At 35.1% G+C, this 14,584-nt stretch overlaps 2 protein-coding genes across 2 annotated transcripts in view; both read left to right on the top strand.

Annotated features, from left to right (window-relative positions):
* LOC109835643 (coatomer subunit beta'-1-like) overlaps positions 1-9,875 on the top strand; it is a 14,599-nt gene extending 4,724 nt beyond the window's left edge. The window contains exons 9-20 of the mRNA XM_020403619.1: positions 1,812-1,880; positions 2,119-2,269; positions 2,356-2,421; positions 3,656-3,844; positions 5,147-5,287; positions 5,375-5,449; positions 5,611-5,787; positions 5,885-5,976; positions 6,057-6,173; positions 6,579-6,693; positions 6,812-6,883; positions 9,018-9,875. Of these exons, the coding sequence (XP_020259208.1) occupies positions 1,812-1,880; positions 2,119-2,269; positions 2,356-2,421; positions 3,656-3,844; positions 5,147-5,287; positions 5,375-5,449; positions 5,611-5,787; positions 5,885-5,976; positions 6,057-6,173; positions 6,579-6,693; positions 6,812-6,883; positions 9,018-9,188 (1,435 nt within the window). The 3' untranslated portion in view covers positions 9,189-9,875. The remainder of the gene's footprint in view (positions 1-1,811; positions 1,881-2,118; positions 2,270-2,355; positions 2,422-3,655; positions 3,845-5,146; positions 5,288-5,374; positions 5,450-5,610; positions 5,788-5,884; positions 5,977-6,056; positions 6,174-6,578; positions 6,694-6,811; positions 6,884-9,017) is intronic.
* LOC109835535 (coatomer subunit beta'-2-like) lies at positions 9,892-11,554 on the top strand. Its single transcript, XM_020403506.1, has 5 exons — positions 9,892-10,082; positions 10,179-10,272; positions 10,467-10,573; positions 11,179-11,311; positions 11,510-11,554. The coding sequence occupies exons 1-5, from the start codon at positions 9,892-9,894 to the stop codon at positions 11,552-11,554; spliced, it is 570 nt and encodes a 189-aa protein (XP_020259095.1).

The raw sequence follows: 14,584 nt of genomic DNA on the forward strand, positions 1-14,584 counted from the left end.
GTCGTGTAGCGGTGAGGCATCGCTAAGGCTCTTTGGGGCTATTGCGGCAAAATAGTGGTAAAAAGCGCAAAATCAAATAGCGATCTAATTTAGATATGTATAAATACTAAAAAAAGATTAAAGAAAAACCTAGAAATCTAAAAGTGCATATTTGATGATTTAAAGAGATCCTAAACATGAAATAAACATGTAACCGTCACATAATACCAAAGACGACTAGAGGAGAAGTCAAAGAGTCGTCGTCTTTGAGAAGATAAGCTGAGCGATGAGAGGACTACCCTAGGAGGGCTCACGGTGAAAGAGGTGAGATGAAGTGCTGAGTTAGGTGCCAGAGGTTACAAGAGGCGACAGGAGTACGCCGAAAATCGCGAGAGGCGGTGGAATGCAGTGGTCAATGGCCAAGTTTAATTTTTAAAAAAATAAACCTCAAACCGCTTTTAAATAACAGTCAAAAAGTGGATTTTGCACGCAATCACCCGCTATTTACCATTATAGCAAGCTATTGGCCGCTTTTGCGAACGGAAAGCGCATATTCCGCAATATGTCATCGCTATTGGGCGATAGCGTAGCGGGAAGGGACTGCTAACGCTATTAGCGCCGCTATTGTGGGGCTATTTACCGCTATTTATAACAGTGAATCCAAGTTTAAAGTATAATGTCATGGTAGAATACTTTGCAACCGAATCTAAAATATAATATATTTGGTAGGTCAGGTCAAAGACAAACTATATTTTTATTAGCACAATAGCACTTCTATAATGTCTCCGCTCCATTGTTGGGAGATGATAATGACATTTTTTTGTGTATGTCATATTTACCTGACTATTCTATGTTGTAAGTAGCCAAATTAAGTGATCTGAAGTGAAACTAATGGTTATTGCACTAGCTGTGTTCATGTGGCATGGACACTTCTTGCATTAAGATGTACCCATGTTGGTCAAATCGAACACATGTCAGACACACCAATGGTTCTTGGACACTCCTTGGACGCATGTTTGATAATTTTTAGGCATTCCAATTGTATGATATAATTTCTAGTTTAGTATACTTATTGTAAAGTTCTTGGACATGTATCCTACATTTATCAAACAATTCGTTGTTTGCATTGCATGTTTGAGTTATTTATTCAAAATTTGTAATATCGAAGATTCTGTTTGGTGTAAAAAGGCCGCCAGAGTATTGGCATTAAAATGTTACAGGTTTAGATATGTTTCTGTATGAGAAGTGTGGCGTCTTGGGATATTCTATGGGAAGTTAAAGGGAAAAAGATTTATAAAGTTATAGAAGTATATGAAAGGTTAAAATTTTAGTTTGTATGTAACCATTGGATGCTATTCTATTAATAGAAACATATATATACTTGAACATCTAATGTCTATGTACTATGTATTTATTTAGGCACTTTCTTTTTATTATATATGTACGTATGCATGCATGCATGTATATGTAAGTATATGTATGTGTATATATGTATACACATGCATGCATGTGCACACACAACCATATATATATACATATATATGCAACACATATACTTACATTTACATCCATGCTTACATACATAGACACACATCTATATTCTAGCATGATTTTATCGTATCCGACTTTCTAAGGAATTGCTGTATTATGTATACATGTTTTGTCTGTGTTAAAGACTTTTGGTCTTAATAAACTTATATGCCAAAGTTCCTTAAGAAAGATATTTCAGATCTATCATTCAGTTTGCTTCATTTTTAGTTATTGATTTACGCAATTGAAGGATTCCATATTGTGTTCTAATTTCTAGTTTAATCTCCTTTTCTTATTGGCAGACTTGAGAACACATTAAATTACGGTCTTGAGCGAGTTTGGGCTGTGGGGTACTTGAAAGGTTCAAGGAGGTAATTCGTTGAGTCTAAGCTCCTCTTTGTTTAACTTGCTTAATTTTCTATATCATGGAAATTATTCTAGTATTCCTTGTAAAGCAAACATGATATTGTAACAAACTAATGAGATGTTTCATGTCACTATAATTGATATGCTGCATATTTCTTCCTTGTTCCTTAGTTTGCAGAAAGTCTTGGTTTCTGTGATACTTTATTACGAGCTGTTTTCTTATTTGGTTGGTAAATTTTGCAGAGTAGTAATTGGATATGATGAAGGAACCATAATGATTAAACTTGGACGGGAAGTGCCAGTAGCTAGTATGGACAACAGCGGTAAGATCATATGGGCAAAGCATAACGAAGTCCAAACTGTCAATATCAAGACAGTTGGGGCAGAGTATGAGGTCAGTTTATATAACATATCTTAAAAAATAAAAAAAAAAGATATTTTCTACAGTTAATGAAAATTTTTTATCAAAATTTCTTTCAGGTTACAGATGGTGAAAGATTGCCTTTGGCTGTTAAGGAGCTGGGGAGCTGTGACCTCTATCCACAAGTGAGTTCCTTAATACCTCATCCTGGAGTGCACTTTCCCACCTACTTGATCTTTTTGAATTTATGAGTGAATTAATACTCCGAAGTCCAAAGGATACCGACAATGCCATTGTTTCCTGGAAGCAGGGGGTCTTATGAATAGCTTTGATCCTTAGCCTCTCAGTTATATCTTATCACATAGTGATTTGCAATCAATGATACAGGATATCTTGTATGTTTTCAAAAACTGTTCCCTTCCTTTTGAAGGGAGATGAATACATATAGAGACATCTAGATAGGGAAATGTTTTTTTAGGTCCCTGGGGTGTTCCTGAAATTCTTTTCACCCCCTAACCTTTTCTTCAATTTTGTGGCCCCTAGAGTCAACCCACACTTTTTTTTAATCTTCTTATAGAATATCTCGATCTGAAAGTTGCTATAGCTGACGTCAAAAACTTTATATTGTGAAGTTAGTATATTGATCTGTAATTTAGCGGAAGATTCGGTAATGGGGGTATAAAAAGGTTCAAGGAGTCCATGGTTTGTTACATCGCTCTACATGGAAATGGAGAAAGGAGAGCAAAAGAATTTGTGAAAGATTAGGATTAGTACAATTTCCTTGTATTTTCTTTTGTTTATCTCATGAACAATTTAAACATGGTTTCGTGACTATGATGCCATTGTTATCCAAGTCTTTATTATCTCTAGCATAATGAATTTGAGAAATGATATTTTGTGTTGGTCTGATCTTTTGGACTAATGCAAAGAGGTACTGGTTTATTTATTCTTGTTTTAAGTCATTTGCTGACTTTTCTGATCGTGTCATTTTAGATTCTTGTTTTCACGGATAAAAAGTGCATATAGGTAAGCAATGCGTTACTATGATAACCTATTTATCTCCTGTATATCGTCTTTTAATTTATGAAGAATTTCTATCCATGGCTACAAACACAAGTCACTGAAATCTTTGGGGGCAAGAATTTATACATCAACACATCCATAACATTTCCTGTTTCTGTATTCATGCTTATCCATTTTTCCCAGAGTTGTCACGAACTTTAGCTTGGAGGTTCTTCTTCTTGTTCCTTCTTAGGTTATTTCGTTCTTGAAACCATGCATTGGATTAGGGTATCTAGCCTATAGGCTTTAGCTGCAATCATAAATTGCTGGAATATTAATTTAATTTTTGCTGTTTACAATTCGTGACATTTTCTTGGTGGTTTATATTGAAGTTTACTTGTTCTCTTGTGTTTGCAGAGCTTAAAGCATAATCGCAATGGTAGATTTGTGGTTGTCTGTGGAGATGGTGAATACATTATCTATACAGCGCTGGCATGGAGAAACAGATCTTTTGGCTCTGCTCTCGAGTTTGTATGGTCATCTGACGGTGAATACGCAGTCAGGGAAAGTACATCAAGAGTTAAAATTTTCAGCAAAAACTTCCAGGTAACACTACATTGTATCTCTTTTTTTCCCCTCCCTTTCTTTCCCTTCTTCATTTCTTTTTTTTCCTGAGGTGGGGGTGGAGGTAGCCCACCATATATGGAACCTATGTAGAGTTTCTATAACTTATACTCCTAACATATATAGTAAGACAAATTGTTCTTATTTCTAGTTATGTAATTTGCCGCAAGGGGTCTCGATTTACAGAAGTGGTAAGAACTCAATTTGAAAAAAATTACTTCTATCTCTTTTAGTTGACATAAATATGGAACCACTTGTGGAAGGTTGAGTCATGTTGACTATACCTCAATGCTTTTACATACTTGGTTTATTATTATTACTACTATCATTATCATAATTGTTCTTCTTGTTGAGCTTTTTCCAACTTGTATATTCTAAAATATGCTCCATAGTTGACCTCAGTTAATACAATACTGATAATAATGGTAGAGTACTACATGACGGGGTCAAACCAGACACTTTCTAAGAGAAAGAGCACATTGGTCTTCAGGATAGTCGATTCTGCATATCTTGCTATTTTGCTACTGCTCTAATTTCGCCAGTTATGACCTAAAGGAAATTCCACGTCTTCACTGATGAGTAGTTGTCCTGAAATGCTTCGGAACCATTGTTTGTACTTCCTGAAAGCCTAATTGTTGTCCTTTCTTTCATTACTTGTTAATTGCTCAATTATGAGATTAGTTGGCTTCAAATACTATGGAAAGCACTTTGTCCACTGCATTGAAAACCGGACTTGCAGCTTTATTACTTTTCCCAGTAAGATTCAGCTCTAGCTTCATGTACCATCATAGACCATATTCAGTTGTGCAAGACACCACTTATCACATACTCTATTCCTTTTAATAATACACCCTTATCCTACATTTGACCTACATTGACCTTATTAGCTTCTAACTCCTGGCCTGTGCTATACCTTTGCTGCAAAACCACTTCAAAAACGAATTCTTACATAAACCTTGGCGTGCATTTACTAGAGAGACGCCCATCAAGGCATGCTGATTTAGTATTTGCTCAATAGACTTATCCATGAATGAAGCTTGCCTCCCCACACCCTCCTTTTTCAAGATCTGATCAGATCAGGTGGAAATATAACCAGACTGTTGCGATGCATGTTAGTTTCATTTTATCCATGTCCACACATGCAATTAGATGATTTGTCATTCTTTCTGAAAGCTTTAACTTATCATGTTATGTTGTTTTGTATCTTCCCAGCCCTTGGTAGCACAAAAATCTGAACTTCAAACTCTAGTTCTTGTGAAGTTTAACTGATCGCGATAATTTCAGGAGAGGAAAAGCATAAGACCGACCTTTTCTGCTGAACGCATCTTTGGGGGAGCTTTGCTTGCAATGTGCACAAATGACTTCATTTGCTTTTATGATTGGGCTGAATGCAGATTGATACGTCGTATTGATGTTAATGTCAAAGTAAGCATCTTCTGGACTTACTTTGTAGTGTTCATGTTCAGATATTTTCCAGCTTATGACTATTCCTTCTTGGCCTTTGTCTCTCAGAATCTCTATTGGGCTGATAGTGGTGACCTACTTACGATAGCGAGTGATTCCTCCTCCTACATTTTAAAGTATAATGTAAGTTTGTTTACATAGTCTTAAGTATAATGTAAGTTTGTTTACATAGTCTTAGCACTTAACTAGAATGTATTCTGCTTTGGGAAAATGCTTCTGGGTACGTGCTCTGGAGTTTAGTATTGACTTAGAAAACGCTGACTGAAAGATTAAATTTCCTACAGGGAGACATTGTATCTTCTTATCTTGAAAGTGGTAATACGTTGGATGAACAAGGTGTTGAGGATGCTTTTGAAACACTTCATGAAATAGATGAGCGAGTGCGAACTGGACTATGGGTTGGGGACTGTTTCATTTACAATAATTCTTCAGGAAGATTGAATTACTGTGTTGGTGGAGAGGTACCTTTTTATATATTTACAGTGCTGGAGATGTTTAACTTGGTCACACAGTTTTTGGTGGAGCTGCATGATGCATATTCCTTCTGTTTAATTTTAGGTTACCACCATGTTCCACTTGGACCGGCCTATGTACTTGTTGGGATATCTTGCTAGTCAGAGTAGGGTGTATCTCATTGACAAGGAGTTCAAGTGAGTCTATTAAGCAGCTATGTTCTTAGAAGTTTCTGTTCTCACATGTCTGTGGCTTATAATGATTTTTCCCACTGCAGTGTTATGGGGTACACTTTATTACTTAGTTTGATTGAATATAAAACACTAGTGATGCGTGGGGATCTGGATCGTGCTAATGAAGTTTTGCAGTCAATTCCAAAGGAGCATCACAACAGGTATTTTGGTGTTTCTGCATTTGCCGAGATCTAATTTCTCCGTTTGAATAATAGGTTATGGGCTGTACTATTAAACTCATCTAAGCGTTAGTTAGTCTTTAACTTATTATCTTTGTGATGTGGAAGGTTTGTGGATGCAATTTAATTGTTACAACTATATGCTTGTAGATGAGATAAAATGTTCCAAAAAACTTTGTTTTGCGTAAGTAGGTAAAACTAACATATGTAGGTCTTCACACTCCACTTGACTCACATTTACTTAAGTACAGATCGATTCACAAGACTTCCATACCTTAAGGTCTGTTCCCAAAGATTCATACCTTTAGAAATAACTTTTTTGGATTCCCTTTTTAGTGGTATAAAATTACTTGTAACCCATTATATTGATGATCATACCGTTTCCAGTGTGGCCCATTTCTTGGAATCTCGAGGCATGCCAGAGGATGCTTTGGAAGTGGCAACAGATCCTAATTACAGATTCGATCTTGCTGTGCAGCTTGAGCGGTTGGACATTGCACAGGTATTTTACGAGTTGATTGACACCATCTGGCAATTGCAGCCTTTTGGGTTGCTCTGCAATTTAATGTTAGATCAAGTATTCAAATCTATTCTCTACCTGAGGAAAGTTAGCTCTGCAGGCTATAGCTTTGGAGGTCCAAAGCGAGTCAAAATGGAAGCAGCTAGGAAAGCTTGCAATGTCTAATGGGAAGGTAAGGTTTCTACTTTTAGATAATTCTGTTTTTTTACTAGCCATATAATTTTCTTCCATATTTTACACCTTCACACACTCATATGACACACTCTTCCACACTTCAAGCTCTTAATATTAGAGTTCACTTCGAAATTGTAAAGGAAAAATTTAATTGCCATAGTCAACTAATCAACTTCTGAACTAGAGTCAGTTTCTCAGAGTTTAAAGTTGTATTCAGTAGATTACATTGAGCTTAGCTGTCACAGGCCCCAAAATAATAGCGGAAGATAAGATAGGGGACGTGCGACAGTAACAACCCGTGTGCAAGACAAGTCTGATGCAAGTGTCAAGCCTGGCGCTCTATCACGTAGATTTTTCACAAAATATATAAAACCTGCTATTTATAGAAGTTTAGAGCAAACTATTTATACATAATTAGTACATCGTCACAAGCACATTACAAAACCAAAATATACTGTCTAGCTAGACACATAGGCGACAATGAGGCTTCTCTAGGACGCCTCTTAGCAATGCCTTCATCCCAAATATTTAGTTGGCACGTGTACGCAAATTTTGAATTTTTTTTGAAAATGAGGAGATCAGCTAAAGCCCAGTGAGAATATTTCTCACTAGGGTTTCTAGGTACCTAACAAGATATAATTCTCAAGATAGGGAATTATAAATTTTGCACATGTGATTCTAAGATGACAAAAATATTGTATAAAAGAACACATTATTAGTATTTTCGAGAAAGAATGCAAGTAACTTAAATTTCTCTCTTACTTGCAAACTGAATACATCCTTATGAATTATTGAATCAAACTTTTGGAATCGAGATAAACACTAGGAAAATGGAATATAAAAATTTGTGTAAAGCAAGAAACTACTGTTTCCTCAAATTCGGCTTCAATGAGTTGTTTACATAGTTGCAAGAATCATTTCATAGATCACACTAAGGCTACAAATTATAGTCCAATAGCATGATAATGCCGAAAGACATCACATAACACATAAATCTCTGGAATAAAATGCACCTAATACTACCATAGGCCGCTGGTCACATCACAAATGCCCAAAAGGGCAACATAAAGGTGCATTCACCGTATGACAGACAAAAACACATCACTTCATAGTGGACTATTTGAGGGTTTGAAAACATTAAGAATCACTTGTCAAATTGCTCGACTTGGAAAGCACATCACTGGTCAAATTGCTTGATTTCGAGAGCACATCAGTTGTACCAAAGTAATGTTGGTATAAATTTCAATCAAATGGACGAGTGTAAAACTCATCATACCAGTAAAACAGTTCACAAAATTCAATTTTATTAATTTTTGTTTCAAATACCAAATAATGGGAAAATATCTTGAATCAGTTGACTGCTGTACATTTAAAATACTTCTTGCTGCAATAGTTTTTGATTAAACAAAAATTACATTTATTTGATATTGCATGAGAACCAATATCACCTATCACATTCTATATGAAATCAAATTTCTTTTCATATTTTATATGGAATAAAAAATTATCTTCCATATCTATTATGAAATCAAGATCATATCATGGAGATAGACCACCATAGTATAGGTCAAATCACATTTCATTTTATATGTCTGAAAATAATAGAGTAATTATCTCTTGAGCACAAGATCAATCAAATATAATAATCATGTGATTTATATCATAAAAATACTAGTGAGAAATGAACTCACCTGTTAACCGACAGAGTTTGTCACTCCCAAGTCCTCTTTTGATATCACTTTGGTCCTATAATATAGTATTGCAATAATATTGTCAAGTCCTTATTCATTCATTTCATAGTAGTTAGTCAGAATATTAAATGCTAGTCAAGATTCTTAAAAGGCTCACACACATTTATTACAAATTCTATAACACAAATTCATTTATAATTCTAATTTACTCTGACTGGACTTATTTACAATTGGGAGTATCATGGGCTAAGACAAATTTTCCTATTTAAAATGTAACCTCTTTTACTTGGTTTGGGCTCATATGAAAAGTTTTATGAGCCAAGGGTCTAGGATAAAATTTCCCCTTTCCCTATATCTTCCTCTCAAATACCCGACTCTTCGTCTTCACCCATTTCTTTTTTCTGTTCGTTCTTTTCTCCTTTCCCTCCGTTTTTTTTTCAGGCTCCAAGACCAGCCCCCATCTCCTTCCTCAATTGGCAGCGAGTGATGGGACATCGGCCTGGTGGTTATTCAACGGCAGAGGATTTGCCGGCGATCAGGAATCAAAAATCAACACTCAAACCCAATTTAATTTCTTATCATCATTTGATTTCCTTACATTTTTTAGAATAAATTGGGTTAGAAGTAAGTAGGTTATACCTTAAGTTGCACTTGTCCATCTTCCTCTTCTTATCCCAATCTTTCTCAAATTTCTTCTCTCCCCATCTCTCTGTTTCTCTCTGTTTCTTGAAGAAAAAACAGACTAAGAGTTGGGAAAGATTAATGGTTTCTTTCTTTTTTTTCCTTTTCTTTTGTCTATTTTCATGAGGAGGTGCCGTCTCAGTTTTGCCACCGAAACTGCTTTAACTGATAGCTTGGGAGCTCATGGTGAGAGATTTATGAGCTTTACAGAAAAACCCCTGTAATTATTCCTATATAGATAACTCTCGTATGACAAAAAAATGAGTTAAACTTTATTTATTTTGGCATACTACATTAGTTGTCTTCCTTAATCATTAATTGCATGTTTCCTTTAGTTATTATGTGATAAAATTTGTTGATTCAACTACTGTGCTGTAGGATTGTAGAAAACACACAAAAATGGAAAATATTACTAGTGTATGATGAACTTCAAAATCGTTCCTATTTATTTGTTGTATTACTTTTCCGTTCTTTTTGTTTAGTCATTCTGTGGGTTGTTGATTATACTCTGGTTCCACCTTATATGCTTCTTCTTTGATGAATGCATTTACATGCCCCACTTTATACTTCTTGATAAGGCCTTATTCTATAAGTTACTGCATTTCCCTTGCTGTCCCTGTTTCTGCAGTTAGATATGGCGGAGGAATGCTTATCACATGCCATGGATTTGAGTGGCTTGTTACTTCTTTATTCTGCTTTCGGTGATGCTGAAGGAATCACTAGACTTGCCTCTCTTGCTAAAGAGCAAGGGAAGAACAACGTTGCCTTCCTTTGTTTGTTTTTGTTAGGTAAATTGGAGGACTGTCTTCACTTGTTGGTGGATAGGTAATATTTGCTTTTTAATAAAAAGTTTCATGTTAGATTATAAATCTTGATATCTTGTGGTTTCAAATGTTAATGGTGACATCTTTCACTTTATAGCAACCGTATACCGGAAGCTGCATTGATGGCTCGTTCATATCTTCCAAGCAAAGTCTCAGAGATTGTTGCAATTTGGAAGAAAGATCTCAATAAGGTTTAGTCATTGTTATCTCTTATATTCATTTATAATAGCATTCCGATCTAAAACAACAGGATAAATGAAAGATCATCCAATATCATTTATTGTTAATCAAAATATACTTTATTTTGTTGGCTTCATATTTTTAGTAACTTCATTAGCTTAAATGGTTTGTCCTGATTTGTTCTTACTTTGCATTTTTTGCAAAGGTCAATCCCAAGGCGGCAGAGTCTTTGGCTGATCCTGAAGAGTACTCAAATTTATTTGAGGACTGGCAGGTTGCACTTGCTGTGGAGTCTAATGTTGCACAGAACAGGTTCGTGTTACAAGGTTTTCGTCTGGCCTTACATTTCTTTTGGTATGCTGTCATGGATATACAGACAGCTTTCAGCATAGAACTTTCCATCTCTGTCTTGCTGTTATATTTATAATTTGTGTGTTCTATATAGGAATTATTTTAGACATGTATCTTCTGAATAGTACTTTGACAATATGAAGTCCTTGTTTAGTGATTGTTCTGTTGTTTATTTTGTCACTTACTGTTACTGGACATCACTTAATTAGTTTTAATAGAACACATTCATTTGATTAGCAGCAGCAAAAACAGTGCTTAGCTATTACTAAAACAGGTCAATCTTTATTGGATAAATTTTGAAAATAGTATGACTAAATGATAGCTACATTTTCATGTATGTAATTTTGTATTTTAGGGCCATGATATGTCATATTGCAGCCTGTGCTGGTCAATGAAAATTGATCATTGCAAGCATAGTCAGTTGTCCTTATAAATCCTGATCTCATCATAGCCTAATATGTTTCAGTCAATAATTATGTCCATATTCTTTAAAACAGACAAAACAACAATTCAACAGAGGTTAACAATTTGAAAGCTAAATGTATTCTGGATTTATGTTACAATAGGGGCACCTACCTGTCTGCAGAGGAATATCCGGTTCATGCTGAAAAGTTGAATGTGAATCTTGTGGAAGCATTCAAAAGCATGCAGGCGGATGAAGGAGACTTGCCTCTTGAAAATGGAGATTTAGGTCATGAGGTATGGTATTGTTACAAATATGTTGTTTGTCAATATTAGTTGGTAAATTTTTTCTTCATTTGGATTTTTATATTATGATTTTTAAGCAAAGATCAATACCGAGGCGATGCCTTCCTACCTACATGGTACCTTTTTCATTGTTACTCTTGATTTATGGTACATTTAACTTTGACACATGTACTTGCTCATTGATACTAGCTAGACAATACTTGGTTCTCACCCCGATCCTTGCATGTTGCATGAGCGGACTCTAAAAAATAATGTCCGATTTGAATAGATGGGTTCATATGATATGTAGGATAGACTTGAAAAATTATGTACTTTCCTTCTCTTCCATATATAGTCTTTCTTCACTATCTGAGACAGAGAAAGAGCGTGTATTTGAGCCTCTTCTGTTACTATCTCCAACAATGAATCTGCCACTATCTCTTCTAAACCCGTTGTTTTTTCCTCCAAGCCTGTAGTTCCCCTCGGTTCCCCTCACCAGAAAAACCATCTTCTTTGCTAGATAAAGTACACAAAATAACCTCTAATTCAGTTCCCGTCCACTGTATTTTTGCCACTTTTCCATCATTTTGAAGCGTGGAAATTTTACAGTTAATGAAGGACAGTATGCAATTATTCAAGTCTTCGATCAGAAATAAGTTTTTTATTCCCACTAAGGGCATCATTTTTTAGCAGGAGGGAAAATTGACATAAGAATAGGACGATCTCTGGTGGAACTTTCTCAACCAGTTGGAAACCAAGAACGACACAAAAATAGGATGATCTCTGATGGAACCTTTTCCACCAGTTGGAAACCAAGCACAACTCAACTCCAACCTGTTCATTTGAGGTTCTTTGTTCCATTCTATTGAGATTGGGTTTTGTCCATCAAGAGGAGATTTTACTCAAAAGAATCTCATGATAGTGTATTGTGTTGTTTTAGGTTTAGAGTTGAATTAGAAGTGGTTATTGGAAAACAAAAGAATTCGGTTAAGAATCTAGGACATTTGTTTATTTTTAGACAAGAACATATTTGATACCTTTTAGTTGTATGCAATCTTCTAATTATGCACGCTTGAATAAAAAAAAAAAAATTCTTTTCAGTCATTTAGAGATTCACACAATTATCTAGATCTAGTTTTAAGGTCCCAAGCAAGTATTTACTGTAAAAAAAAGGCTAGCCTTCATGCAACCAGTTGGATGTATTGATGAATTTACGCTAATGAAAGAAATTACTTCTATAGGAACTTGCTAGAGTTGTTTATAGGCAGTATGAGGCCATTAACTGGCGTTGTGGTGTGAGACCACATATATGTGAGGCCATAAAAATCCTTATATATTTTTTCTTGTTTGTTTTCTGTCTGTTTTCTGCCTGTTTTCTGCTTGCTTCCATAACTTCCTCCACCTCTGTTCTCCATGAGTAGAGTTGGGGAATATGATCCAAGCTGAGATAGCTGATAGTTAGAAAACCCCAGGAAAAGCCAGTTTTGCTTCTGAGCTATTATTGAACATTAGTCTTTGCTCATTTGCGGACCATGTCATCTTTAATATTTTTTTTTCTCTTGTTTCAATGTGGAAACCATATGTCGATATATGATCATTTTCTGTTGTTCGAAACATACACAAGATTACAGCAATACACATTCATGCCCGTGTGCACACAAAAAATGGCTTATTCTTTCTTTCTAATATACGACCATTTGTGGAGCATGTTGTTATGAGCGTGTTTTTATCCTCCTGGCTGAAGCAATATTCTGCAGTTTGGGATCACTCCTTTATGAAATCTAGTGCCCGTCATTTATGTTCTTAAATTTAGTCCCTCTAACCATTACACCAAAACTCTGAGGTTATGACTAGGATCGAGGATTATAGTTTTATATTGATTCTAATATGCCCCCGTAGTTGAGTGCCCTTTTTTATGGGTCGAAACCTAAACTCAGGTAACAGTGTCAATTTTTAAAAAATCTGCTTTAAATTCGTGGTCAGTGGGATTTAAACCTAGATTGCTCTGATACTATCTTAAATTATGTCCTTCTAACTATTACACCAAAACTCCGAAGTCGTAGTGAGGGTCGAGGATTGTAGTTTTATATTAATTCTAACAAGGGTCGAGGATTATAGTTTTATTAATTCTAAAATATGTTATTTAAATGCCATACTCAGAAACCAATGCTGATCATTTAGCTTGCTTAAAGTTTTTCTATTGTGAGATATGGAATAATTGTTTATGTTAAAGCACATTATCTTGTTACATGGTCGTACTTGGGAGGTGAGCATGATTGTCTGTAATTAATGCAAGAAACAAATTAATTAGGTCATATTATGATTAGTTTCTGTAATGGTCAATTATTTCCTCCAAATATCTTCTTTTGTATGGAACACATCTCCGTGCAACACACATTCGCTACCCCTTATAAAGTGGGAAATTTATTATATTCTCATTGATAAACAAGTATCACAATTTTTTAAAATTTTTTATATAAAATTTTCACACCAAAGTGAGACTCTAGTCGCTAACCATGTTATTGATTTTTTATGCGTTATATATATATATATATATATATATATATATATATATATATATATATATATATATATATATATATATGTGTGTGTGTGTGTGGTGTGTGTGTGTGTGTGTGTGTGTGTGTGTGTGTGAGTGAGAAAAATAGGTATCGCTTAGTCCAAGCACAAAAAAGTTGTGCTTGGTAGTGAGGTGGCATAATCCCCTCCACTCATTTAAATGGTTGCATATCCACATGCACTCCTCAACCCATGTGAATGTGGTCCCCTATTTGAATGAGTGGAGGGGATTGTGTCACCTCACTAACACCATAAAATTTGTGCTTTGGTACCAAACATACCCATATCTCTCTCTCTCTCTCTCTCTCTCTAATATATAATATATAATATATATATATCATATATTATATATGATATATATAGCTCACTATTCACTTAAGTGGATAGGAGACATTGTTCACCAAACTTTTTATCCACTCATCTTGTGTTTAGATTTGTGCTATCAAGAGATGCACAAATCTCAAAAGACTCTTCATATCTTTCATGGATCCCAAGACAACATTAATGGATAAAAAACTTGGTGGCTGACTATTTCCTATCCACTTAAGTTTATTGGAGCTTTCCACTATATATATATATATATATATATATAGATTTCTTCAATTATGCATCTTATATCTACTTGTTAACATTTTACTGCTATTACATTACCCATAAGCGAGTCATGCGTACAGGTGGTGGATGGAAATGGAGAAGAGGAGGGAG

Source organism: Asparagus officinalis, chromosome 3 (genome assembly GCF_001876935.1).
Source record: "Asparagus officinalis chromosome 3, Aspof.V1, whole genome shotgun sequence".
In the NCBI taxonomy this organism is placed as follows: domain Eukaryota; kingdom Viridiplantae; phylum Streptophyta; class Magnoliopsida; order Asparagales; family Asparagaceae; genus Asparagus; species Asparagus officinalis.

What these genes read in the sequence shown, in the direction of transcription:
- LOC109835535 (XM_020403506.1), top strand. Translation starts at nt 9,892, where the DNA reads ATGGCGGAGGAATGCTTATCACATGCCATGGATTTGAGTGGCTTGTTA. An exon ending in TCTAATGTTGCACAGAACAG is followed by an intron (nt 10,574 to 11,178) that starts GTTCGTGTTACA and finishes ATGTTACAATAG; the next exon opens with GGGCACCTACCTGTCTGCAG. An exon ending in ATGGAGATTTAGGTCATGAG is followed by an intron (nt 11,312 to 11,509) that starts GTATGGTATTGT and finishes CATTGATACTAG; the next exon opens with CTAGACAATACTTGGTTCTC.